Source organism: Fusarium fujikuroi, chromosome FFUJ_chr02, assembly GCF_900079805.1.
Source record: "Fusarium fujikuroi IMI 58289 draft genome, chromosome FFUJ_chr02".
Lineage (NCBI taxonomy): Eukaryota > Fungi > Ascomycota > Sordariomycetes > Hypocreales > Nectriaceae > Fusarium > Fusarium fujikuroi.
The window spans coordinates 4,796,815-4,823,857 of NC_036623.1; the positions used below are offsets into that span (position 1 = coordinate 4,796,815).

Here is a 27,043-nt window from a genome sequence, read left to right on the forward strand (position 1 = left end):
TAGTTCTTAGTAGGGAACTCACAGGAGAAAAGTCACTTATTTTAGATGAATAAAATGAAAAGTATTTGATGTTTTGCTGGTTGACTAATGAGTAAAGTAGAGCTGGTCAATTGGGCGTGTTGTGAGTGAGAGTCAATTCCAGTGGACGGTAGTGCTGATCCGCTGAACATAGCCGCTGTGCCGTCATTGTCGGATGTGAACATGCACAAGATGCACATGCGATTGGTTTATCACTTATACCGAATACCACCCCGTCAAACTCTAGACACAATACGTCTCTAACAAACTTTACAATAACTCAACTCACAATCCTCATTCAGCGATAAGAGGCGAGTTTTATATAATTCCCCAGTCTCAACCTCAAGCCAAGACTCGGTCGGAATCTCAAGCCGGCCCGAGCTCCAACCTGCACTAACAATTTCCCTCCGAACATCCGCGTCTTTCCGCCCTCTCTCGCCTCCTGCACATCCGGGTTCCGCACGTACGCACGCTTCACCGAAAAAAGACCATTCACCGATCAACAGAGCATGCAACCCTCAGAACCAGAGCGCTACATCCGCAGCCGCATCGCCAACGCCTGCGACGGATGCAAGTCCCGCAAAGTCAAGTGCGACGGCAAATTGCCATGCAGCTACTGCACGCGTCGCCAGAAGCCGCACGACTGCCATTACTCTCCCCAGCGGCGGCGCAAGGCCCATTCTGTGCGATCACCGCAGACTTCGGAGCGGGCGCAGTCGACGAGACATACTACGCCTTCTACACCTGCTGCTGAGCCTGTAAGGGAAAATGGAGCGCAGATTGATGGTGGGGGTCAGATTGATGCGGAGGATGAGACTGAGGTTCCGAGGGAGGCGAGGTTGGTTTGCGATGCGCAGGGAAAGTTAATCTTTGTGGGCGATTGTGCGCCTCTTTCTTTCTTCCAGAGCGTGAGACAACTCGTCACTACACGAGTTGGTCAGAATGCTTTTGCGCCGCAGTCGAGTCGGTATTCAGTCCTTGAAAATGCGACGGCGCATCAGTCGAGACGGATACCGGGTGATAACCGCATACCAATCGTTCATCCAAATGATATCCCCCTCGCAGTATCGAATTACTTATCCATAGCGACAGGACTCGTGGATCTCTTCGACAATCGCCGCCTTCAAGATGATCTTATCCTCTGGGCGAACATGGACCAGAAGCAAGACGACGCTACAACCATAGTCAACTTCCTCGTGCTCGCCATCGGTATGAAGATTAACGATGAGGAGCGATCGCAGGATTACTTTGAATATGCGCGCGATAAGGCATACTCCAACCTCACCGGTAATCTCAGCGTCTCAACAGTCCAGATGTTTACGCTCATCACACTCTACATGCTGTGCTCATGCCAAATCAACGGGGCGTTTCTATTCTTCGGAACAGCGGTACGCGCAGGTTACTCAATTGGCATTCACAGAACGGAGGTCAACGCGCGTTTCGGTCCAGATATTCACAGGCAGCGCGATCGGCTATGGAAGAGTATACGTGTCGTTGATCTGTTTCTGAGTTCATCGATGGGGAGACCGCCTGCTACGTCGGATGTTGACTGTACGGTTCCGTACCAGAGTCCTGATGAGAACGTTGAGGAACCGATAGATTTACTTAATGCATCTGTGCAGATATTCTTGGTGCTTGAGGGTGTAGTAACGGAGATTTACTCACGACGAAAGGTTTCACTACAGCTTACGGAGGGGATATCACTTCAACTACGGGATTGGTCTTCGCGGTGGTTGAAGCAGCTTAAGGATATAGTTGCGAATCCGGAGGCTCAGGATAGAGCTCAGGCGAGTGGTGCTTGTCAGATATTGGCGACGTATTATTACGCCGTTATGCTGGTGTCGAGACCCTTTCTCATGTATGAACTTTGTCGGCGGCTCTCTGACGGTTCGGTCAACTCGAATGGGAGATCTGCTTTGACGAGTGGGAAGTCGAAACTTGCTGATGCTTGTATTGACGCGGCAAGTTTGATGGTTGATCCAATATTGGATCTCATTCAGAAGGGGATTCTTGTCGGGCATGTCCCCATTCTTGTGTAAGTCCCCATTGATATACAACTTACGACCATTGGTTCTAACTACGACAGATCGTGGTTATTTGCTAGCTCTCTCGTTCTCGGAGTCGGCCTCCTCGGTGGATTCGGCCGCGTCCTAGAGAAATACACCCGCATGGCTATCCACGCCCTAGACCACTGTTCCAAACACGACACCCACGCAGGCCAATATTCGCTCATCGCCCAATCCCTTCTAACAACGGCCCTCGAGTATCTTGAAAAGCGCGAGCTCGCTGAACGTCAACGCCGCACTGAGAACTCAAGCCAGCTCTTTGGTCTCATACCCTCCGACACGATGGACTCATCACCCACCTTCACAGGCCAGTCGATAACTACACCGTCCTCACGGGGCAGGGAATCTCTAGACAGGACGTTCCTACAGCATAACGGGTTGCAGAATGTCGGATCACCGTTATTCGGCGACTTGGACTCTGCGTTTCTGGGACTAAGTGAGAGTATGATGCAGACGCCTGATCCGAGCTACTGGGGCGGACCGATGGGGAACGAAGCTGACTCGGGGTCGGCTTTGAACTTGTTTGCGCTGTTGGATGCGGGTGGTGGTATTGACTTGACGCATCATCTGTGAAACGTCAACGACGAATCGGTTGGTGCGGAAGTTCGGAGGTGTAAGATTGTCGGGTATGTTCCTGATATCAGATCCGACGAGAATTGCGCGTCGTGGTGCAAGATAAGATGATGGTTGGTCCTCGGTTAGGAAATGCCATATCTAGCCGAGTGAGACGATGATATGCGGGATGTAATGTGATAGATCATATGGCGCAATGCCTGGAAGACGTCGTCAGCATGCAAGTCTGATGATATGCAAAAGTTCTGAGTTGGGGGAGAACCTTCAATGGAGTTGGAGAGAAAACAAATGTATGAGGTGAAAAAGCATCACGAACAGCCAGTCGCTTTCATCTACTGGTGCAATCAAACCCCTAAATAGACATCACTAGACTCTCAAACCATAACAAAAAATCAGGCTTCATTAAAATCGTTATCTATCTTTTCATCTAAGGCAAAGCCGTCCTCAGGATCTGCATAAACTTCCAAACATCCTCAAACCGCGTGTACAGCGGCACAGGCGCCACGCGAATAACACCAGGCTTCCTCTTATCACAAATCACCGCATTCTCCTCCAGCGCCCCACTGACATTATCCAACAGTCCATCCTTCAACAACACACTGAGCTGCGTTCCCCTCTGTAGCGGATCCCTCGGTGTGATGATCCTGAACAGCTCCGCGTCTGAACTCTCAGCCAAGATCTGATCGAGTAGATACTCCGCGTAGGCCGTCAACACCAGAGCTTTAGAGCGCAGATCATGCATGGTCGTCTTGTTAAACACGGATAGCGCGCCGGAGAGACTGGCGAGGTCGATGGCGGAGGGGTTGGAGAGCTGGAAGCCGCCTGCGCCAGCGGTGGGAATGAAGTTATTGTCCATGTTAAAGCGCACGCTCTTGTCACCGCCGTACCAGCCCATTAGGCGCGGGCGGTATGTCGCTTTGCCGGTGGCGTCGTTGAGCTCGACCTTGCCATGGCGCTCGTGGACATAGGCGCCTGCGATGGAACCCGGGCCCGCGTTGATGTACTTGTACGTGCACCAGCATGCAAAGTCGACGTTCCAGTCGTGCAGCTTGAGCTCGACGTTTCCAGCGGCGTGGGCGAGATCCCAACCGACTACGATGCCTTTTGCTTGAGCGTAGGCTGTGATGCGGGGGATGTCGAATAGTTGGCCCGAGTAGTATTGAATACCGGGGAGGAGAAGAAGAGCGGTATCTTCAGCGTGCTCATCAATGGTTGAGAGGATCAAATCAGTTCTGATGATGTGATCTTCGTTAGGATGAATCTTAACCATGCTCTTCTCGGGATCAAGACCGTGCCAAACGACCTGGCTCTCAATAGCATAGTGATCACTAGGGAACGGCTTCCACTCCAGAATAACCTTGTGTCTCTTCTCATTCGGCTTGTAAAAGCTCGCCATGAGGAGATGCAGGTTCGCTGTGAGTGTGTTCATAATGACAATCTCATGCGGAGAAGCTCCAACGAGGTCCGCCGACTTGATAGCGCAGTCCTCAGCTAGATCTTGCCACGCGGGAAGCGGTGAGTTGTCAAGAGCGCTGAAATGTCCGTTCACACCGATAGAAGCCCATGTCTCGAGCTGAGCGTTGAGATATTCGCGAACAGCTTTTGGTTGAGCGCCGAGAGAGTTGCCGACGAAGTAGAGACATTGTTGATCATCGGCTGCTGAGCCGTTGCCGTTGCTGTGGCCATTGGTGCCATTGGCTGCGCCAGCTGAACCAATTAGTCAAGATATTCATTGAGAGTATGAGTGTACTCACGAAGTGAACCGTCGAGGGCTTTCTTCTTGAGGGACTTCTTGGTCGGCAGGACAAACTCATCCCGAAGATGGCTTAGCTTATCCTGCGAGTCCAAATGGCGGGCAAAGTCAAGGGAGTTGGCATCGCTAGGAAACTTGGCAGCAGCACCGCTCCTCAGACGCTCGACGAATCCAGAAAGCTCCATTGCAGATTATAATAAACAAACAAGGTAATTTGATGTAATGAACTGATGTGCTTGAACTCGTATGATCCGTTTGTGAGTGGGATTGCGAAATCACTTTATGTTCCGTGAAGCCTCCACCAGAATTTTAGCGGAAGCACGGAACTTGGTTGGTCCATCCGCACATCCGCATCCCGACATCCGCATAGTGGACGTCATTATCCATTTTAGATATAGCGAGGTTCAGCGATTGGTCACGCGGGCACAACACGGATCGGATGAGACTTTTCACGGAGACCGGAGACGGAGGTCAAGTATACGGAAGACGGAAGTAAGAAAAAAACAAGAAATAACCCATGGTATGAGCAATTGTATTTTAGACTGATGCTTTTCTGAGAATTGTTTTTCTCTACTAATTCCATTAACCTTCTTTGCATTTGCTTCTTAAATTAAGCTCAATATGTCGCCACACGCTGTTACGTACCAACTTCCGCGCATCAAGCTCACAGCCGAACTAAAAGAGTTCGCCGTGACGAGCAACGCTTTCCTCCCTGAGCACAGTCCCCTCAAACAATTACCCGATCCTTACTATGAACCGTGGGAGCTTGTTATTCAGAACCTCCCCGCTCTGATCAAGTACTTTGATATAAGACGTGCTGTTGATACGCTTCCTGTTCTGTCGACGGAGAGATTACGCTCTGAGGCGGAGTGGAGGCGGGCGTATTCCATCTTGGCATTCTTGACGCATGCTTATGTCTGGGGTGGAGAGAAGCCTGCGCAGGTAAGTTATGTTATTGATAGTTTCATTTGACATATTAACGGTGTTAGGTTCTTCCTCCGCAAATCACTGTTCCCTTCCTCGCTGTCTCACAACACCTCGAACTCCCTCCCGTTCTCTCATACGCCGCTGCAAACCTATGGAACTTCTCTTCTTCAAGCGACGACTTTACTGATCTCGACCACCTCGACACCCTACACACGTTCACTGGCACCGAATCAGAAAAATGGTTCCTCCTCATCAGCGTCGCCATGGAAGCTCGCGCCGGCACCATCATCCCCAAAATGATGGAAGCCCTCGAGGCCGTCAAGACACGAGACTACGACGTTATAATCTCTGCTCTCGAACAACTAAAGTCTTGCATCGACAGTGTCGGCGTTTTGCTAGAGCGCATGTACGAGAAGTGCGATCCTATGACGTTCTACTACAAGATTCGACCGTTCTTGGCGGGGAGTAAGAACATGGAGGCAGCGGGTCTGCCCAAGGGTGTTTTCTACGATGAAGGCAATGGGAAGGGCGAGTGGCGCCATCTCCGTGGTGGAAGCAACGGCCAAAGCTCGCTGATCCAATTCTTCGATGTTGTGCTGGGCGTAGAGCACATAACCAGCGGTAACAACACCGAAAAGGCCGGTGAACGGAGCTATCACGACATAGTGAAGGACTACATGCCCGGTCCTCACCGCCGGTTCTTAACACACGTTGCTCGCAAGGGCAGTATTCGCGAACTAGCATCCCAAACACCCAGCACACCCGCCCAAGAACGTCTTCAAGTGGCATTCACAGCTGCGACTGAGGCGCTCACGGTGTTTAGGAACAAGCATATCCAGATTGTGACGCGGTATATCATTCTGCCGGCGAGGAGCGGGAGGAAGGATGGACCGCAGAATCTGGCGAGTAGTTCGTCGAAGAAGAACGGGGAGGAGTTGACGGGGACGGGGGGCACGACGCTGGTGCCGTTTTTGAAGCAGTCGAGGGATGAGACTAGTGAGGCTGGACGGTTGGAGTAATTAATGATGGGTTATTTGTGGTTATAGAGCATAGCGATAGACGAGCGCGAAAAGCGCATTGTTTCTTTGGATGAATACATTATGAACATCCCCTGTCAAGCTTGATGCTCGGTTGAAGTGAACACATCCACTCAGATGAACGCAACGACTCACTGGCGTTTGCTGAAAGAGCCTCACTTCTTTGACAATCTCTTCTTCTAGAAAAGTTCCATGCGCCAAGGCCGTGGAATTGTCTTCCGCGTACCGCCAAACTGCTCTTGGCATCCAACTCTCCAACACCAAGACCAACGATCGTCAACATCCCCAAAGTCTATTACCAACCTTGGGGTAACTGTCACCCTCTTATTGCCGAGTCCCACGACCATGTCCCTGGAATATAGGGTCTATCATTACCCGACTCTCTCACACACCGATAATTCCCGTGCCTGAGCGTCGTTGAGCCCCATCCAAACCCCGTCGAAAACTCTGAGCCTCGGAATCTTAGCTTAACTCCATATGGCGCTATATTTCCCCAATGACAAAACCCCCCACGCGTTTTCCCCACGGGCAGGAATTTTAAATGCTGCTGCCTTGCGAGTCAGTTGACTTTAGAGCAGTAATTCCGGGCCATTTACCGTAGAGACTGCATTCGGGCCTTTTTTTTGAACTGGTAATTGTCGGGGTTTGCACGGGCTTTGGGCTGGTGAGTTCCCCCTCACTTGACGCTGGCTGTTTTTGCGGAGTCTCCGCATTCTCTCCAACGTTGCAATGTTTGGAGGCGTGTGGAGGACAGAATTGAGAGATGGGCTGTGAAGGTTGAAGCAGTCACTGCTGCACCCTATTACTTTATAAGTCTTTTATACTAGCTTTATTGCTAAATAGCATACCTTTAAGAGATTTTTTATCTTTTCCGTATTATTTACCATTTCTGTAGCTGTATCGCTATTCCCCCAGTGCCCATCTCCATCACCCTTTTCTGTCCCCCTTCCCTCTCCCTCTCCAAAAAGAAAAGATCTACACTCACACTCCACCATCACAAACCATTGGGTCCTTGCGCAACCCATCCGTCCAGTGTGACACTCAAATTTGCAGTCTCAGAAAATCTTGCCTCAAGCGAGGGTGACTGTCAACCTCTGGGGAACCCGTGATAGTCGCCTAATCAGGCTTAACCTACGCGGATAAACCCTTACCTCTTCCCCATATTCTCCATACTCTCAGCACTCTTGCTTCTCCGCGCTACACCATACTTGCTGCTCGATGATGTAACGGGTATTCACAACAGCCGGTATTTTAACAGCGCCTTGTTTCTCGATTCTTAAAAAGGGTTCATCATGCCCAGCTAGATCAGTCTCCCTTCTCCAGGTGTTGACGTTTGTGTGTGACTGGTAGCTCACAATTGTTTCCACTCTACAGATACCCACGAAAAGATCCGTCACCATGGCAGATCAAGCAAAGCCAGACGACCATGTCGCCTCGGCCAAACTCAGCGTCGAGTCGCACCCCGAATCCCGCGCCGCAGCTGCCTTCGCCATGGACTCGCAGCACCGACAGGCCGTCGAGAAGTCGATGAAGCGCAAGCTCGACACGCGCTGCGCGCTCTTCGTGCTCATCTACATCATGAACTACCTCGACCGCAACAACATGGCCGCCGCCCGCCTCAAGGGTCTGCAGGAGGACTTGAACCTCAGCTACAACCAGTACGCAACGTGCTTGAGCATCCTGTACGTGGGGTATATCCTCATGCAGGTGCCCTCCAACATGTTCATCAATCGCATCCAGCGCCCGTCGCTGTACATTTCTGCTGCGATGCTGCTGTGGGGTCTTATCTCGACGCTGTCGGGTAGTGTGCACAACTTTGCTGGCATGGTCTGCATTCGTTTCTTCCTAGGCTTTGTCGAAGCTGCGTTCTTGCCTGGCGCTCTTCTGATCCTTTCGAAATGGTACACGCGCCGCGAATTGACCAAGCGCAATGCCATTCTGTTCTGCGGCAACCTCATCTCCAACGCCTTCTCCGCACTCGTCGGCGCCGGCGTGCTGTCCAACATGCAGGGCGTTCTGGGCCATGCAGCATGGCGCTGGCTGTTCTGGATCGAAGGCGCCATCACGATGAGCATCGCCATCTCTGCTGCGTTTATTCTTCCCGATCTGCCGCATAATTCGCGGGGCTTCACGGAGGAGGAGCGACAGGTTGCGCAGCTGAGGATGATTGAGGATGTCGGCGAGGCAGACGAGGATTCTTCTGAGGAGAGCGCTTTCTACGGTCTTAAGCTTGCGGTCAAGGATCTCAAGATCTACATCATGATGCTGACCTTCACTGCTTATGTCGTTGGTCTTTCGTTCAATGCTTTCTTCGTAAGTCAATTGATGTCAATTGCAAGCGCGTCGCTAACAGTTCAACAGCCCAGTTTGACAGAGACTCTTGGCTTCGGATACGTGCCTACTCTTCTGATGAGCGCTCCTCCGTGGGTGTTCTCTTGTATCGTCTCAGTCATCAACGCCTGGCACTCGGACAGAACCCAAGAAAAGGTCAGTTCAATTGTTCATCATGTCGCGCAATTATACTAACAACAAACAGTTCTGGCACATTGTCGGCCCAATCGGTATCGGCACGACAGGCTTCATCATCAGCATGGCGACCGAGAACGTCGCAGCGCGCTACCTCGCCCTCTTCCTGCAAGCAGCATCCTACGCAGGCTTCATCGTCTTCTACTCATGGATCAGCTCATCGTTCCCTCGACCCCCGGCCAAGCGCGCCGTGGCCATCGCCATGATCAACGCCTTCAGCCAGCTCGGCAATGTCGCGGGCTCGTACGTCTGGGACCTCAAGGAGAACGGCTACCGCAAGAGCTACGGCATTGTGCTGTCCATGTTTGGCGTCACAGTGGTTGGATGCTACATCTTCCGTCTGGTGCTGATCGACCTCAACAAAAAGCTCGAGAGGGGAGAGGCCAATGCTTGGGAGACGCGCCAGGATGTGGCTGCGCATACGGCGGCCGTCGAGGTCATGGACAGCCCCGACGAGGCTTTGAGGATGAAGCGGGATTTCCGATACCTTATTTAAAGCGGCGATGCCTAGGCAGGTCTGGGCAGGCATACATGCATGCATGCATCAAGGGTTATAGTAGACCTACTGTAAATAAGACAAGTTTTTTTATGATGCTCTCCATGTCCAATTGAATGTTGTTTGGGTGATATTCTCAACAAGTGGCTTCATGTATTCTGCAACCCCTCTTTTACAACATTTTCCGTTTTCTGTCTCGGTCAGTGTGATAAGCATTACATGAACAATTCACACCCGCCAAGATTGATGAGTCTGGTATTAATGATACGCGATAAGCATTACTCAGTATTATCTATCCCCTCTATCGCGGGTTAAGTCAGCATTTGGTGATGCTAACTCATCATCGCGATTTCAATCTAGGGTAGCTTTTTCTGTCGGACCGGGATAAGGCAATTTAATCGTCTGACACGGAACCCGTTGACGCGTGCTCAGCCAATCCAACAAGGTGTTGTGCTCTCAAGCTAAACCGAATGGGGAGCGGTGAAGCCGGCCGTTCTGCGGGGGCGCTCTAAGCAAGGAAGAGGGAGGGAGAGAGGGAGCTTGAGACGGGAGAATGACGCTCGGTTTATCCACTCTCAACTCCATCCGACTCTATTCTCGGTGGTATTTGGCAAGATATAAGATTCAATTATGGATCAATGATGAAAGAATCCATTTACTGATTCAGTTGCTGTTGCAATTGACTACCAGAGACAGATGGAGGGGTTGGCAGCACAAGCTCTTCACCCCGCCTCGCCATATGTATGTACGTCCACGTCTCACCACTCAAAAAGTCTAAATACAAAGTCCAATTGGTCAAAAACATCATCAGTTCACATGGGGGTTCGGTTCATGCGTCCCATCGAGACTCGTCCTCTGCCTAACTAAGCATGTGCTCACCCAACAGACTGACTTTGTCAACCCCTCGACGCGTCTTTTCCAACACGGTTGCAGCGACAATGGAGGGGCATGGACCGTCGAACAACCCATTGAGAGTCTGATAGTGGATACTATCCTCTTTGTAATCGCCGATGCCCCTCGTTTTGGCGTCTCTAGCTTGAGAAGCACTGCAAGGTCTCTCTGCTTCCATGACATCACTGGCCCCATCCCCTCCATTACAGCTCAGCTGCTTGGGCTTGCTGCTTTTATTTTGGGACCACGCCATGATCTGAGTAGACACTCAATGCCGTACAAATAGTCTAGCATCTGCCCATCCCATTTCCCCTCTTCATTCTCTACCCCTCCATCTCTCTTCTTTTTTTTTAATACCCGATAAATTCACCACCGTCACCATGGTTCAGCAAATCCCCAAGGCCAACCACATCCTCGACCTCCTCAGCCTCAAGGGCAAGGTCGTCGTTGTCACCGGCGCCTCCGGACCCCGCGGCATGGGCATCGAGGCTGCCCGCGGCGCTGCCGAGATGGGCGCCGACGTCGCCATCACCTACGCTTCTCGCAAGGAGGGCGCCGACAAGAACGTCGAGGAGCTCACCAAGGAGTACGGCGTCAAGGCCAAGGCCTACAAGCTCAACGCTGCCGACTACAACGACGTTGAGCGATTTGTCGGAGAGGTTGTCAAGGACTTTGGCAAGATTGACGGCTTCGTCGCCAAGTGAGTCCCTCCCATTCTACAGATACTGAGTCAATTGATGCTAACGTATACAGCGCCGGTGCTACCGCCAACGCTGGTGTCGTCGACGGCTCTGCTGCCGACTGGGACCACGTTATCCAGATCGACCTCAACGGCACCGCCTACTGCGCCAAGGCCGTCGGCGCCCTCTTCAAGAAGCAGGGCCACGGCTCCTTCGTCATCACCGCCTCCATGTCCGGCCACATCGCCAACTACCCTCAAGAGCAGACCTCTTACAACGTGGCCAAGGCCGGCTGCATCCACATGGCGAAGTCTCTCGCCAACGAGTGGCGCGACTTTGCCCGCGTCAACAGCATCTCCCCCGGCTACATCGATACTGGCCTCTCCGACTTCATCGACGCCGAGACCCAGGAGCTTTGGAGGAGCATGATCCCCATGGGCCGCAACGGCGATGCCAAGGAGCTCAAGGCTGCGTATGTCTACTTCTTGTCTGATGCTAGCACTTACACTACCGGCTCTGACCTTGTCATTGACGGTGGATACACTTGCCGATAAATGGCTCAAGTGTCTTAATGATGTTGACGATACCAAACAAACAAACATAGTAAAAGTAAATAAATATAATGAATGACACAATCATCAATCCATTGTGGATCTGTTCCTGGCGTGCATATGCTTGCAGTAGCGAGTAACGAACGGCCTTATCAGATGGCGCTAGAAAATTCACCGACCTCAAGAACCCACTTGACACTTCACGATGCCTGCTAGTCTAGTCGATCACGGCTGTCATCTCGATGGCTAGACTACATCGCGATTCATCTGAATTCTCCATTGTATTTCTTACATCCAGTCATTACTATACTAATCTTACACTTGGGTATCTCCATCGCTTGCAAAACTGACCGACGCATATGATTTACTGTCTTTTCTCCCCTCTTTTGTCGTCGACGTTGTCCCAACTCTTGTCGCCGATGAAGCTGTCGTACACGTATTGGCCGTCAAGAGTCCACCTTCGTCATTCAGTTCAATGGCCTGCGAGTCCCCCACCTCAATAGTCGCAAGCGATCGATCGACGAATATCTTTCTGTTGTTTTGTCTTGGCTCTGTACCCTTCCTTGCTCTTCTTCGCGATATTATATGTCTCACCAGATGCCGAATGTGCGGCATGCAAGCGACCATGACGCCGACCGAAATCTCCACGTTTGACCAGATGAAGGCTGATTGCGCGTGATCGACTGATTGATACGTTAGCTCGTGGTCTGGACATTTGACTGAAAGAGTCTACCTGTTAAGTCCTGAGAAAGTAGAAAAGCTACAAGTTCGCGTACTCGAATCGCAGCGACAATTGTAAGGCTGTACTGTTAGCAGTAGATCGAGTGATACCCTTGAATCACTCACAATATCCCAACACTGAACATGCTAATGACACCGAGTTTCTTCTTCAACTTCAACCCCATCCCCCAGAGCTGCGTCATGGGCAGAATGAGCATCCAGATGTCCAGCAGCAGATTTATCCCCGCAAGCGGCAGAGTGAAATTAGTAAACCCGGTCAGGATAAGATGGCCCTTCTTCTGCTGCCACCCATTCCAGAACAGAGAAAACGGCTGGATCTGGAAGAAGACGAAGATGAAGAACCCTACCCAGATCAGAGCGTTAAAGACCATGGTACACTTGACTACAATTCTGAACTTGTGGTCGGGGAAGATCCGGAGGAAGAAGCACAGGATTGCTGCTTTGACAAGGACGAGTGCGGTCAAGTACAAAACTTCGATGACGATGAATAACTGAGATCAAATATTAGTTTGGCAATTACAAGTTACTGCGCTCATGGCTCAGTCTAACCTTGAAGATCAGTATGATCTGACTATCACTTATAAACCACATATCAAGACCAAGTCCCAAAGCAAGCACTAAAAAGGCCCCAAGTCAGCAAAAAAGCTTGGAAGATTTGGGAATAAAAGCAAGACTTACTGATCTGCAGCACGATATAATACGGAATCATAACTGCCTACTACTGTAAGCACTCGTCCAACAGCGTAAGGTAAATGACTTACAACCGATAAAGTCGTCAAGGTATCGTCAATTCCCCATGTAAGGCCAAGCCGGAATTTAGTTACTATTCTCAAGGCGAAGAAGACGAGGGCAAATGCAAAGACGACGGTACTATTTACTCGATACGATGTTGTATTGTTGGTCGGCGGGATGCCGCATGCAGCCGAAGACTCTTTGATGAAGTCTTTGTACACGTTAGCAGCCCTGAACCCCTGCTTCTCGGAACCACGTACCCATAGTCTGTCTCATAGAGCACTTGACCATCAAGCAAACACCCATCGCTTTGGCAAACGGCTCGCTACTGCACATAGCCTCCTGTCCCATCTCGGCATATTCCTTCTGGCTTGAGAGCTCGGTTAGACAGTCGATCTAGCACCCGTCAGCAATAGAATCACCAAGTACAAAATTTGTAGTACTGACCGCACATTTCGGCGCGTCTGCGAGCATAGATTGAGCCGTCGCTGTACCGTACAGCAGGCATATTGTCCCTAAGATGAGAAACCGCCTGCTGAGCGTCATGGTGATATGAAGTCGCCAAAAAGGACAACGGAGAACGGGAAGGAGGGTCGCACAGCGTTATAAGCATGCTGTGAAACCCAAGGATACTTTGGGGCACTTCGGCAGTGGCTGCAGATTGTCCAACCCTACATGCATCTGATGCTGTGAATCTTATCACAGGTACAACCACTCAATCTGTTGGGTCTAGAGCGGATCGAGAATTCCGATGGGATGTTGCCGAATACCTGGTTGGTTTCTGTTGTGCTAAGACATTGACGTTGGTGGAAGTATTACGCTAGGGCTGAAGTTGAGAATTGGGTGCATTCCTAGACGCCTCATCGGCCAGGAACCGTCATGGCAGACTACATAGTCGCCACTAATTATCCTCTTCTTATATGTATTTAGTCGTGAGGCAGGTGAATTAAATGCATCTAATTGCTATATTTCTTACTACTCGCAGACGTGACAATCTTCCGCCTCGCATTGTTAAGACCAATGTTTGCCACAAGTAGTGTAACCAACCCAGCCTTCCCCAGGGACGATCACTGATACATGATTGGTTCCCAGCAATACGGAAACCAGACCAAAGCCAAAATGGAATTCGGGAATGATCTCGTCAATCATCGGGTCTCACACCACGATCTGACAATAGGCGATCTTATCCGCATTCTCTCTAGACACCAGCCACAGCGATTGTCAGGACAAACAAGGCCCTGGGCTAACGGCCCTGTGCGACGCTGGAATGGGCCTAAGAGCTGTTTGTCTGCACGAGGCTTTGCGCCCAGGAACTAAAAGCTATTGTCGACGCCACCGCGCGGGGGGCGATATGACCAGTCGTTTACCGGGAGAGAGGCAGACTCAAGAACTACCTGGTAACTGAATCGTCGGGACCGACGATTTCGATCTGGACGATTAGTTAGTAATGATTGTTGGTTGAGTGTTGAGATGGGCAAACTCAATGAAGAAACGTGGATCGGGGGTAATGCCTGTTGGAAACAGGCACGTATGGCGAAGCAGACTCTTGGCATAGATTCAATCGTTCCAGACCTTCAGCCATGGTTGATGTTGAGTAGCCACAAGCAACCCATGTAGCCGTGCTTGTGACTGTTAAAAATATTAATGAGATGTTGTACTCCGCATACTCTTCCAAGCCGTTTCTCGGGATACCAGCCGTCAGTTCGTTTCAGGCTTGGTTGGTGGCCAGATACTCGCACATAAGAAGCCGCAGAATGAAGAGGCTATTGAACTCTTATAACGGGACAATGCTGGTGGTTTGTGGCATATCACAGATCAGGAATTAATTGCGCTGAATGAGTTAATGACCTGGAAAATGGTTAGTCGTGACGTTGTCTGACCAAAGCAATCGTACTACTTCACTATTAGCCGAATCAGCAGAGTGAACTTTATTTTGATTTTTAAGATTATAAAATATAAGAAATTCCATCCTTGTAATAATATCAGAGAAAATATTAGTTTACATATTTCCGTTTTTCGCTGATGGTCAAGTTTGTAAACATAAGATGGTAAAAACTGCTAAAGCCTACCCTGGACAGTGTACATCAGGCTGTTTCAGCACCGAGCAGATGTCCACATACTCTGGATCTGAATTGTCAGAGCCAAGCATATAGCTATTAAGTGGAGAAATATCTTTGAGCTTTAATACACTAATAAGCCAAGCACAATCTACTCTGCACTGGAAACCTTTCTCGCCCACATTTTGTGACTGTGGAGATCCGGTCAAGACAGCGGCAACATGCTGTCTTACTGTTCAATCCAATTAAGAACGAAATAACAGAAGTCCAGTTGCTAATACTTGTCAAGGCTTACTTGCTCATGAAAACCATTCACCTAAGTGTAATACCTTGATGCGCTGGTAACAGTTTCATCTTGTCTTGACAGCGTTATGCGCTACAGCTTACCTGACCGTGTTTAATTGTAGCTGCCTTGTCGACCCAATTTCATTCGTTCTTGCCTCAATCTCATTTAATCTCATCACAAATAGCTCCTCAGTATTCTCGCCAAGTCCAAAAGACAAAGCCCGTGAAACTATAATGAGCTTGATTGAAAAGCAGGGAACTGAGCAACTCACTCATCACTCATCACTCATCACTCATCACTCATCACTCACCTGAGCTTAGAGGTCACCTACGGAGTGGCACCAAACCGGATCATTCACCTTCAGTCAGCTCAAACTTGACACATAAAATCTCACGTCATAGTGTCGAGCGATGAGCAAACAAACCAAGTAATTTCAAGACCTGGCTCGTATAGCCATATTTATGGTTCGGCCGAGTCATCGACGGAGCCTCGGCTTCTCATATTCCGCTTATCCGCATTGGCAGTGGTGAGGACGGAGGAATACGAGCGCTAACCTCAGCACAGTCAAGCCTCATTCGTCACTGAACGGTGGACCACGCACATGAAACCACCCCCTGTCGATCGCAGTTCTCGTTGGTTCTGGAGACTCGAGAGCACAAATTGATTCTCCTCGGGCTCTGGTGAAATGAAATGCAGGAACTTCTGCAATACGGGGAAGATGGTGTTGAGCAAAAGAAGGAGGGAGAAAAAAGGAGGTGGAGACTGGGCAGCTCGATTGGGAATGTCACATCAGCATCCATGGGTCGCACGAGACATGGTCACACTGAGGAATACGGTTCCTTAGGTTGGACATCAAAGTTGTTTGCTATACGGCGGGACGAATTGCCTTTCTGTAATTTCGCCTGTGTAAAAATAGCCAGATTAAAATGCAAAAAAAGGTTACGAGCTGGGCATTGACAGCTCAAGCTTGGACAATGGACCTCAACAGCCTTACCTTGCCTCCAGCTGACGGCAAGAAAGCGCGGTATCTCAAGAAAGAACGAACTCAATTGAATTTTGATTCTCCCCTTTTCCGTAACCCGTATTGCCGATATCCTCGATCTTCACTGCAGTCTGCAGCCCTCATTTAGCCTTAGACTCAAGACTTCGTATTTATGAATTAGTTGCATAAAAATGAGGCAACTTGACGTCAACGATTGGATAAAAAAGCCTCATCGACAACGAATATCCAAGATCTTGGAACCAACTTTCGTATATCTTGGATTTTGAGCCGCTTGGACCGTTACAATAACGGTCCATTTTTTATCCTTGATTTTGAACAGCTAGAAAACTGAGGATATACCCGATCGATTGTCTTCGATTCCCGCATTCCTGTCGGGCAAAACGGTTTCGGGCTCCGCTTGTCGCGTGGAGCCAAGCCCAACTGCCAAACTTTTTGTTCTTGTCCTCGGCAGCAAACTCCGAACCTTGACAAGGAACATGGTACGATGTTGACAATTACTACCCTGAAGCTTAATAAGATTTTCTGCTGTGAAAATTCAATTCGGTGATGGCGCTATTTCGAAATGCCGCCCGCTAGAAGCAGTCAGAATTAATCTGCCGAATGGTTGCATCTGCGCCAGTCCAAACTGTGATAATCTCACTTTGGAGGTTCTACGCCAATGATTGCCGGCGTTTATGTACGGAGAGAGTGTTGTTCACAATTGAACAACTCACCTTGCTTGTATGCAAGCGCCAGCCGAGTGATACTGTACGTGAATGCAGGAACAGGGATGCACAGACTCCAGTGGGCTTTATCGGTAATAAGAAAATACCGTATTGGACGGTGCGAAGAGTGTCGACATGCTTACTCGATGGAAAAGGAGTTCCCAACAGTGAGATCGTAACTTTCCCGCCCTTCTCTCGGCATCGTCTGGTCATCAACCGACTATGATTACCCAACAAGGATTAAACGGAACTCGCCTCCAAATGCTACCTTGATCATCCAGAGTGGATTATGCCTGATGCTACACCAACAGCATCCACAAAAGACATTGTTTGGCTGACATACTCCGAGACAGCACAGCATCTTCTCCACTGTGTCTTGTGCAACAATCCCTTTGTTCTGCTGGCCAACCTCGAGATTCAGTGCGAGATTTTAGTCTAGAGTGGGGAGATAAGCAGCGATCTACAGGGAACCTCTTTTTTCCGCCTCGTGTATGTAGGGGCGTCAAGCACGTACGCCAAGGGCAGCGTTTTTGTATACGAGAGCCCCACGAATCAACCAGAAGACGGAAGACCACTTGGCCAGGCAACATGGCAGGGGCTGCAGATCACCGAAAAGCCCCCCCTCCATCAGTGAATTCATAGGTAAGGAGTCAAGGGAGTACCGGCACGGCAGACCACTGAGACAGCACTACAGCCCGCGTCAGATCATGGCCAGCCAAGTACAGAGCTAACGCAGGTGTGGTCACCGTTACCCCGCAGGCTGACTCTAGTGACTCAAAAAATTACGGGTAATACGGTTCCTGTTCCTGAAAGGTAGTAACCAAGCGGCGTGTTTTGATTAACTCTATCTAAAAAAAACGGCGAAACGCTCTGGTAGCCTATCGGACGTACTCGAGCGGCTCAACCAAACGTTTCTTTCCTGCACCGTGCACCAACCGTATTAGACGAACACGACGTGTGCTCCGTCACATCCGAACTTGTTCATACGGTCGCACGCCAACATCGTGATCTTGAGCATGGATGTAATTTATTATGGATCCTTTGTGAGCCGCCCGCAGAAGGAGGTCCACCGTACAACTTTACCCAACCAACCCTTTTTTCCTGCTGCTATTACATCACGTTACCGGGATCAACTATGGAGAAGAGCCCGTATTTCTTTCCTGGCCTTACAGGTACATGCGCAGTTGGGCCGATGCGACACGAGGGAGCCAAGATGATAAGATCCTGGGGTGTTTTGTCAAGGGGGGAGGGGCCAAACACCTTGCATCGAGTATAAGAGTCTTGAGTGATTCCCCCAGAAATATTTGTTTCCGGCTCTTTTCTTCACCCACCTTTCGTTTAACCAACCGCTTCACTCGTTTATAGCATTCGTTAAACAAAATCTATCAAGATGCGAGGTCTCGTTATTCTCAGTGCGGCTGTCAGCCTGGCTAATGCTGCCGTTGTCGAGAGGCATTACCCTGTTCCTGGACAGGAGGAGTATCCCGCTGTCCCTGATACCGAGTATACTCCCCCGGCGCCTGGAAACGGTGCCTACCCTCCTCCTGCCGTCGAGAAGCCTTCCACCAAGCCTTCTAACGAGTACCCTCCCCCCGAGGCTACTAAGCCTTCCAACGGTGGTGCCTATCCTCCCCCTGAGGAGACCAAGCCTGTGACTCCTCCTGAGGAGACTCAGCCTACCGGCGTTTACCCTCCTCCCGAGAAGAGCACTGATGTCTATCCTCCTCCTGAGAAGAGCACCGACATCTACCCTCCCCCCGAGAAGACCACTGGTGTCTACCCTCCCCCCGAGGAGACCACCAGCGCTTACACTCCTCCTGAGGAGACCACCGGCGTCTATCCTCCCCCCGAGGAGACAACTGATGTCTACCCTCCTCCTTCCGAGACTCAGCCCGAGGAGCACAGCTCAACCGAGACTCCTTACCTCCCTCCTACCGAGACTCTTCCTTCTGCTGAGAGCTCCACTGAGACACCTTACCTTCCTCCCAGCGATACTCTCCCTGCTGAGGGTACCTCAACCGAGACTGGTTACCTGCCTCCCACTTACACGAAGCCTTCTTACAACAAGCCTTCGTACACCAAGCCTGGTTACCCTGAGACCTCTAAGTGGACCACCTCAACCATCTACACCACTCAGGTCCAGACTGTCACCAAGTGCCCTCCTGAGGTCACCAACTGCCCTGTTGGCCCTCACGTCACCACCGTGACCATCCCCGTCTCAACCACCATCTGCCCTGTGACTGAGGAGCATCCTTCTTCTGTGTACCCTCCCCACCAGGAGACTACCAAGTTGACCACCTCCACTATCTACACCACCAAGGTGCACACTGTTACTAAGTGCCCTCCTGAGGTTACCGACTGCCCTGAGAAGCCTCACGTCACCACTGAGACCATTCCCGTCTCTACAACTGTCTGCCCCGTGACCGAGACTCACGTCGTTCCTCCTGTCCACGAGACTACCACCAAGCTGACCACCTCAACTGTCTACACCACCAAGGTCCACACTGTCACCAAGTGCCCTCCTGAGGTTACCAACTGCCCTGAGAAGCCCCATGTCACCACCGAGACCTACGCTGTCTCTACCACCGTCTGCCCTGTGACTGAGACTCACGTTGTCCCTGTTCCTCCCAAGGAGACTCAGCCCATCGTTGTTCCTCCTCCTCACCCCGGTAACGGAACATGGACTCCTCCTAAGCCTCAGCCTCCTAAGGAGTCTCACCCCAGCTACCCTCAGCCTCCTGCTCCTCAGCCCCCCAAGGAGTCTCACCCCAGCTACCCTCAGCCTCCTGCCCCTCAACCTCCCAAGGAGACCTACCCCGCTCCCCCTAAGGAGACTCAGCCTGGCGTCACTCCTCCCAAGGAGACTCACCCCGCTCAACCTCCTGCTCCTCAACCCCCCAAGGAGACCCAGCCCGGTGTCACTCCTCCCAAGGAGACCCAGCCTGCCCAGCCTCCCGCCGAGTCTCACCCTAGCTACCCTCAGCCTCCTGCTCCCAGCAAGCCTGCCGAGACTGCTCCCGTTGTCCCTGCTCCTAGCAAGCCTGCTGAGACCTACCCTGCTCCTCCTGCCACCACTCCCACCCAGGTCACTGCCGGTGCTGGACGTGTCGGAGGTAGCGTCGGAGCTGCTCTCTTCGTCGCTGGTTTTGTCGCCTTCTTCCTGTAAATAATTTGACTGCTCACACGGAGCAACGAGTATATGACGGTTTGGAGATATATACGTTGCATAGTACATGCACCTATTACCTGCACCCATTACATTCTATTAGATAATTTCTTAGATTAATAAATTTACGGGCATGAAGCCAAGTAAAACGTTTACTGTGCAATCGTGTGATTTCTTTTCTTACGAGCGTGATAAGGAATCAGGATTTTAAGCTAGAGTTGCTCAAGCAATTCCGTCTCCACCTGTGTTTCTCTTCCTCACAGCACCACCGAATCGCCTCCGTCGACTTGAGTGACTTCCAATGTCGTCTGCCTCCCTCTCAAATCTCTGTCCGTTTTGAACCCCAGGCTCTAGCTTGTTCCACCAGTCGGAAACTTTATTGATCTTCCACGCTAATATGATAGTTGGAACAGAGACGATAGCGGTTACACCAACTGTTTGACAAAGTCAGCGTTGGTTCCTAACTTCGCTTGTGCGTGGGACTCACAAAGAATAGGGAAAAGCCACCATCCTTGATACTTGAGATCACCAGATTCGTGGGGAAAACTGGAGACATCGAGCGCGAATAGAGATGAGAGAAATGACAGCGGAAGCTGTGCTCTCTGGTAAGCGGTAGTTACTAGTTAATTTTTGCTGGTGCCACTTACGAATATGATTGTCACGATAGTGAAAATGAGTATGCTGTTAGACTGCCGCGCTGAGTCGTTAGCTTGAATCCTACCGAACTCGGCTTCTTTTATGCTGGCTTGTTTCTGGCGCAGATCAAGCAGTAAGTTAATCTGTAGCTTTCATCAGTCATACGCGATGTGAGATTTCCGACTGGACTGAACCCACAGAGCCATGCGCTGTCTCTGCCTCTGTTATCAAACCTGTCAGATCGTGCTTGGCATCCGCTGGTGTATACAGATAATAATAACGAAGTTTGCCATTTGCCGTGTAAGAAGGCAACATCTGTTTCCAGACAGCATCTTGGTCATCGGCGAGCGTGCTGAGTATCCGGAGTTCATCTCGAATATCGCGTATCTTTTCCAAAAGGGTAGTTTCGGGAGAGATGATGTGGTATGGATTTGATGGCATCACCTTGACTGCATGTCCAGCTCGGTGTGGACTCGTGTTGTTGTCCTCGCTCTGCCTCGAGAGCCTCATGGAAAACCTTGAACAGCTCTGCTTCGTCATTTGCCTGATAAATCTTTAGTATGTGAAGTTGTATATCTATCACGGCGGAATTAACCAACCACTTTTCGAATGGACTCTCGAAAGACATCTAGTGGAGTCTTTAGACCAACTATTGGCCACTCGAAAAATCCAGTCGTGATACCTAGAATCTGTTCGATGAACATATGGATTGATTGGGGCTGTGCAAAACGGCTTCGTGTCTCGCCACCTGTCAGGTTTTTCCTTATAGTTTCCACCAGAAAATTGTCAGGCTCCTTCTCTGTCGTGGCTGTAATGAGAGTCTCTAGGGATAGCTTAGTTGCCAGGAACAATATGCGCACTGGGTAGACCTACTCTCATCAACGACCCAGAATCACAGTTGGTCTACCATCAAAATTTGACGCTCTTTTTTACCAGGCGTTGAATCATGGGAACTGTTGTTAGTCCCTAAGGTCTGCTTATTGCCAGCGTCAATGAACTTGGATAAGACCTGGTCTCGATCCCTTGTATCCGTGTCGGTGAGCACCGAGTAGTAGTACTGATCCAAGGTCATGTGCCTGTGGTTGGCGCGTCTCAGTCTGCGGCTCTGAATCGATTCGTCAATTCCTTTTCTTTGCATGTCAAATGAATCTTTGTGGCTGCTCCTGCTGCCCTCATAGGTCCCAAAGCCGAGATATGGCATCTTTGCCCAGCTAGAGTCAGTCTATACATACAGATGTAGGTTTAGCTGGGTGTAAAGCATACGTATAAGTCCATGTATGGAATGTTTTGCTTAGGCCTCTGCCCTGCGGCCGAATTGTTCAGTGGCTTGTTAGTATACTCGAGCTGCGTAGAGTTAATAATGTGATCGACGGTTGCGACTCTAAAATAACACAGCCATTGTGTCAATACATACAGCGCACCGTGGTTTCATGTAGCTCCCTCCTCCTCCAGCAGATAACTCAGTCCAACTGGAGTTGAAATGCTGCATCATCAACTCATGGTCCATTTCTGAAACACCTGAGTCGTGTGACAGCCGGTTGGCGAGGTCCTATACATGATGATGTGAGCGACGGGGTATATGACAGCGAGGTGTCAACAGCTTACTCTCATAAGACGCATCTGTTCATGAATAATCCGTCAGTATCGGCAAATGACTGACATAAAGTGTGTCATACCTCAGCAACGGGTAAATGGATCCAACGAAATAGCAGATTGAGGGCTGCATGGCTCGAATCGCTCAGCGGTAGCTTCTTTTCATGTAGCTTCTCTTCTTTTTTTTGGGAGTGATTCCTTAAAATCATGAAACCGCTGAAGTGGATGGTGCCTTTCTTTGCCCATCAAGCCAGTTGGCCCTTCATCATATATGATCTTCTTGATGGTATCTTTCTTCTCTCTGTATGCTCCACAGGAACAGGTGTCGATGATAAGGCCATGCAAGTTTAACGTCTCTCCTAATACCTCTCGACATTGTGGCAGTTTCGGGGGCCTGTCGTCATTCGGATTTGCGACGGACCTCAGATTAGGCGGATTGTCTCGAAGCAGATCGTTGATATTTTTATGGAAGGTCCCTGGCTCAGGTTTGAAAATACCCCCAAGCGCTGACATATCCATCCAAGAGTAAGCCCCGTTGGACAACAACCACCACACTGCCGTCGCTTGGGAGCAGCGCACCGCCAGTTCGAGAGTAGTCATCTGAGGATCAGGCTCTCGCATGCACCATTGCTCTAGTAAATGCCTGAGGGTTTCTTCGTGTCCTGGCTCTTCGAGTCGGGCAACTAACTCCAGTATCTCAACCGCCTGTTCCTCATGGGTCCTCAAGTAATCCTTGTCGACTGTGCCCAGACATCTAATCTCTTCCCAAAAGAGGTCCATGACTGCTTTATGTCGACCCGACACTGCCATAGAAATCGGGGTATAGTCCCAGACATTCCGTTGCATGACAAGCCTAACCTTTGCGTGGGCGGTGTTGACGGGGCATCCTGTAACAACTAATTTGAAAAGCTCTTCTGCTGTTTCGAGACTGCCAGAGAAAGCTGCATAATGCATTGCAGTATTTCCATTTGTTGCTTTCTCAGAGACGCCAGCCTCAGAAACGAAACGGATGACCTGAGAGCTACTATGTTGAGCAGCAGTATGAAGCCAATTAGCCTTTTCTCTGGTCTTCTGTACAATGGAGTTGTCGATCTCGATGCACTTTTTGACCAAGGAAGGGTAGTCATTAGCGACAGCCCAGTACATGATCGTGTGCAGGTCTTCCTGCGGCAGGTCTGGTAGATGTTCGAGTGCTTTCAAAACCGCTTTTCCGATGACCTCCCTGCTTTGCCTAGGGTCTGTGAATGCCCGCTTATTCGTAGGATTCGAAGGAAAATAGGTTGCTGTTCTTAGCACTTGTAGCATGATGTCGAAATGTCCTTTCATTGCTGCATTAAACAATGGTGTGTGGCAATGTCTGTCAAAATGAGCAACGTCAATTCCTCTAGCAATAAGGGTTTCAACGTTTTCTGAATCACCAGCTAGGCAGGCGATTGACAAAGCAGTCCCTCCATGACGGTGAGTTTTGGTGGCGTCGGCACCACGGTCAAGCAACATAGCAATGACTTTGTTATTCTTTGGCCTTTTGCAGGCCATAGTAAGCGGTGTAACGCCTGTACTTGAGCCGCATTGGTTGACGTCCGCCCCAAAGTCAATCAAGATCCTGGCCTCCCCTAATTTGCCTTCAAGACATGCACTTGCAAGAGGTGACGGATCACCATCACTTAGATGATTGATATTTGCTCCACCGGCAACAAACTGAATGGTGACATCCAAAAAGTCTCGCCAGGAGCCTCCTTCGTTTTCTAGCATGCGGTGAAAGCAATTGTAGCCTCTTTTATCCGTGTCCAAAAGGGATGCACAGTATTCCTGGAGCAGAACTGATAATCGGGAATCCAACCTTGTGCTTGCGTAAAGTATTGGTATCGCCTTCCCGATATTGGACCTGGCATGGATGTATGCTCCCTGTGACAAAAGAGCCTCAGCAGCCGCGCAGAGTGGTGTGAGGCCACCCTCCCCATATGCCTCAATGTCTGCTTGCTTCTTCAGGAGCCATGGAATGACCCGGTGATTATTATTAAAAACTGCATGGTGCAACGGCTGATTTCCTCGCTGGTCTCTCAAGCTAATTTGCGTCTCGGGTCCCTGGTTCCAGAGAAGTTTCTGCAGTTCCAGGCTTCCGTGGTAACACGCGAGGCTGAACGCTGTGTGCTTCCTATCTGTTCGTAGCTGAGAACTTGCCCCGTTTTCTAAGAGAAAGCTAACAATATCTGTGTGGCCATTTCTGGATGGGTAATGCAAAGCAGTCCACCCCCATACGTTTGCCCGATTGATCTCCGCTCTGTGAGATAAGAGAAGCCTGAAAGCGACCAGCCAGCCATATTGGCCGCGAGATGGAGTGATGAAGTTCGAGTGCTGTAAATGGGGGCATCGATGTTGGCAGTGAAATTGGATAATAGTATGTCGAGGATAGCAACTCGACCGAACTTCGCTGCAATGGTCACTGGAAGGACCTGACATTCTATAGACCCTTGGTTGTATTCGACCTCATAGCAGATGGCGGCATTAGTCAAGAAGCTGTTTTGATCCAATAATCGTTCAACTTCTTCAACATTATCTGTTTGAATAGCCGACATCAAGTGAGATTTCAGTGTTTTGTGACCCTCTGGTTCAGTCTCGTTTTCCGGGACAGAAACTTGCGACGGCTGAGGGCCGGGTATGGAGGAGCCCGACGGATTGCTTGATGCCATATTCTCTTTGAAGTGGTGGAAAGTAAGTTTCTAGCGATGTATTGACAAGTGTTCCTGCCAGGATGCGAATAAGAATGGCAACGGGACGGGTGATTTGGCGAGAACACTGAGTCCTCCTTTCCGACTGTAGATGAAGGGAAAGAAATTGATCTTGCAAAGAATTTTGGCCAGCATAACAAACCAAATTCGTCGTTCAGCTGACCAATAGAAGATGACCAGCCCCGAGCTGGCTGCGGTGCGCACGGCATATTCACAAAGCGAGCTGAAAAGACCCCTTTATGTGCTTAGCAAATTCGACGAAAAGCGATTGGCTTGGGCCCTCAACTGAATCATGCATGCTGATGCGGGCTTCTCTCATCCAATGATCACACTGTTACTGAAATCAGGCTCGGGGATCTACAGCCAACGGGTTGAACCGCCGCTAGCGTAGTGCCTAAAAGCTGAGGAGATGTGTGCATTTAAGGGCTGGTTGTAATTGAGATTTCTGAAGAACAGCGCATTGCGTAGTTGATACACGGCTTGCCAAGCGGTAAGAGAAATCAGCATAATGAAGATCATAAAAGGAAAGTTACACCTAAGCTTATTAATAAGTTCGTTTACGAAACCCTCTAACTACTTCTATGTCCCTCAATATATCTTGGATGCATTTGTCCCGCTTCTTAATCAGACATTATCGTAGACTCATCCCAGCGCTCCATACTGACATCTCTCGCCCCCCTTAGCTCATGTTGTTCAAGCGATGACGCCAGTTTATTGTCCTGTCCCCATAGTAGATAGACCGGATCGAGGAAATTAAAAACCGCTATAGCCACAACCATAATGGCCCCATCTAAACCGATGAAGTAACCTTCATGGGTGATCAGGTAGCCACTCCAGCCTTGCAGAAGCTCGACAGTTCGGTAGATGCTTCGGATAAATATCATAGTCAAGGATATAAAGACAGCGGTCAGGAGCCAAGTATAAGCCTTAGGCAAAGCATTGCCATCAGATAGGCCCTTCTTCCTCGTCTGTAAGTAGGACTTTTTGACAAAGACTCTCCTCATGAAGTCAATAACTAGAACAGCGAAAACCACCATGGCTGCCATCTGGAACACAATACCAGCGACCTGTTATCGTCCTGATCAGTTACTGTCGCTTCCCCTCTACAGGACAATAAAGGATTATGGGGCTTACCATGATATTTGTTCCCGGCTTTGTATCACCGTCAATCTTGTCTGACTCAGTAGAGGCCATGGCTCCCCCAACTGCTTGTATGACGAGTGCGATAATGTCGCAGGTCAAAAAGACGATTGCGTACATCTTAGGGCCAAGCACAGATGACTCGCGACCAAGACGGTTGATGAGGGCACCGAGTATAACGTAAAGTCCAGCTGTGATGAAAGTTGGAGCGATGATGAGAGTCGTAATCTGCATCAAGAACGCGTTGTTGTTGTATGGACATTCGCTTGACCATGTTCGACCAGCCCAACCAATGACTTCGGCTAATTCATGGTTATCAGTACCTTAAATACTCATCCTCATTGCATAGGGATCGTGAAGTGGTGGCGTGACATACTTAGAGCTCCGACTGCAAAAGCAAATGACGTCCATTGACGTTTCCTAACAAATTGGACAAAATGGCCGAAGAGACTCAGACCGAAGAGAACACAGAATGCAATTCCAGCACCCAAGGTCGGGACGTAGCCATAGGAAGTATCGAGTCCTTCTATCAAGCTTTGACATCCTGACCTCAGTGTATCGAGTTCTTCTTGGGTAAGCGGTCCCGACGCTTCCGTAGTGTTGGGCATATCGAAAAAGTAGCTCAGCGGTCGTTTTGATTCAGGTCGTTTCGAGGCTATGAATTGCAAGTCGTGGTTGAGGTAAGGTGCGAAATAATGCTTGTAAATAATGGATCTTCTCGCTATCAAGGATGTGCTT

General features: G+C 49.9%; 9 protein-coding genes; 5 read left to right on the forward strand and 4 right to left on the reverse strand.

Annotated features, from left to right (window-relative positions):
• Window positions 1–527: 527 nt before the first annotated feature.
• FFUJ_03786 (proline utilization protein family regulator) lies at window positions 528–2,657 on the forward strand (the record flags this gene model as incomplete). XM_023573003.1 has 2 exons in its annotated part: window positions 528–2,053; window positions 2,105–2,657. The coding sequence occupies 2 exons, from the start codon at window positions 528–530 to the stop codon at window positions 2,655–2,657; spliced, it is 2,079 nt and encodes a 692-aa protein (XP_023427028.1).
• Window positions 2,658–3,084: 427 nt separating this feature from the next.
• On the reverse strand, window positions 3,085–4,595 carry FFUJ_03785 (related to kynureninase; the record flags this gene model as incomplete). XM_023573004.1 has 2 exons in its annotated part: window positions 3,085–4,364; window positions 4,412–4,595. The coding sequence occupies 2 exons, from the start codon at window positions 4,593–4,595 to the stop codon at window positions 3,085–3,087; spliced, it is 1,464 nt and encodes a 487-aa protein (XP_023427029.1).
• Window positions 4,596–5,031: 436 nt separating this feature from the next.
• On the forward strand, window positions 5,032–6,356 carry FFUJ_03784 (related to tryptophan 2,3 dioxygenase; the record flags this gene model as incomplete). XM_023573005.1 has 2 exons in its annotated part: window positions 5,032–5,352; window positions 5,400–6,356. The coding sequence occupies 2 exons, from the start codon at window positions 5,032–5,034 to the stop codon at window positions 6,354–6,356; spliced, it is 1,278 nt and encodes a 425-aa protein (XP_023427030.1).
• A 1,416-nt stretch (window positions 6,357–7,772) lies between these two features.
• FFUJ_03783 (related to nicotinamide mononucleotide permease) lies at window positions 7,773–9,396 on the forward strand (the record flags this gene model as incomplete). XM_023573006.1 has 3 exons in its annotated part: window positions 7,773–8,687; window positions 8,736–8,861; window positions 8,911–9,396. The coding sequence occupies 3 exons, from the start codon at window positions 7,773–7,775 to the stop codon at window positions 9,394–9,396; spliced, it is 1,527 nt and encodes a 508-aa protein (XP_023427031.1).
• A 1,271-nt stretch (window positions 9,397–10,667) lies between these two features.
• Window positions 10,668–11,521, forward strand: FFUJ_03782 (mannitol dehydrogenase; the record flags this gene model as incomplete). XM_023573008.1 has 2 exons in its annotated part: window positions 10,668–10,987; window positions 11,041–11,521. 2 exons carry the CDS (start codon window positions 10,668–10,670, stop codon window positions 11,519–11,521), a joined length of 801 nt encoding a protein of 266 aa, XP_023427130.1.
• A 312-nt stretch (window positions 11,522–11,833) lies between these two features.
• FFUJ_03781 (related to integral membrane protein) lies at window positions 11,834–13,537 on the reverse strand (the record flags this gene model as incomplete). XM_023573009.1 has 8 exons in its annotated part: window positions 11,834–12,201; window positions 12,252–12,319; window positions 12,365–12,750; window positions 12,809–12,876; window positions 12,938–12,974; window positions 13,021–13,202; window positions 13,252–13,387; window positions 13,439–13,537. The coding sequence occupies 8 exons, from the start codon at window positions 13,535–13,537 to the stop codon at window positions 11,834–11,836; spliced, it is 1,344 nt and encodes a 447-aa protein (XP_023427032.1).
• Window positions 13,538–18,431: 4,894 nt separating this feature from the next.
• On the forward strand, window positions 18,432–20,207 carry FFUJ_03780 (uncharacterized protein; the record flags this gene model as incomplete). XM_023573010.1 has 2 exons in its annotated part: window positions 18,432–19,244; window positions 19,320–20,207. The coding sequence occupies 2 exons, from the start codon at window positions 18,432–18,434 to the stop codon at window positions 20,205–20,207; spliced, it is 1,701 nt and encodes a 566-aa protein (XP_023427033.1).
• Window positions 20,208–20,429: 222 nt separating this feature from the next.
• Window positions 20,430–25,126, reverse strand: FFUJ_03779 (uncharacterized protein; the record flags this gene model as incomplete). XM_023573011.1 has 13 exons in its annotated part: window positions 20,430–20,641; window positions 20,695–20,809; window positions 20,855–20,986; window positions 21,009–21,100; window positions 21,288–21,396; window positions 21,443–21,712; window positions 21,751–22,065; window positions 22,107–22,224; window positions 22,265–22,392; window positions 22,449–22,463; window positions 22,520–22,672; window positions 22,803–24,660; window positions 24,696–25,126. The coding sequence occupies 13 exons, from the start codon at window positions 25,124–25,126 to the stop codon at window positions 20,430–20,432; spliced, it is 3,948 nt and encodes a 1,315-aa protein (XP_023427243.1).
• A 659-nt stretch (window positions 25,127–25,785) lies between these two features.
• FFUJ_03778 (phospholipid-translocating ATPase RSB1-like protein) lies at window positions 25,786–26,913 on the reverse strand (the record flags this gene model as incomplete). XM_023573012.1 has 3 exons in its annotated part: window positions 25,786–26,232; window positions 26,300–26,607; window positions 26,682–26,913. 3 exons carry the CDS (start codon window positions 26,911–26,913, stop codon window positions 25,786–25,788), a joined length of 987 nt encoding a protein of 328 aa, XP_023427034.1.
• Between the last annotated feature and the right edge of the window lie 130 nt (window positions 26,914–27,043).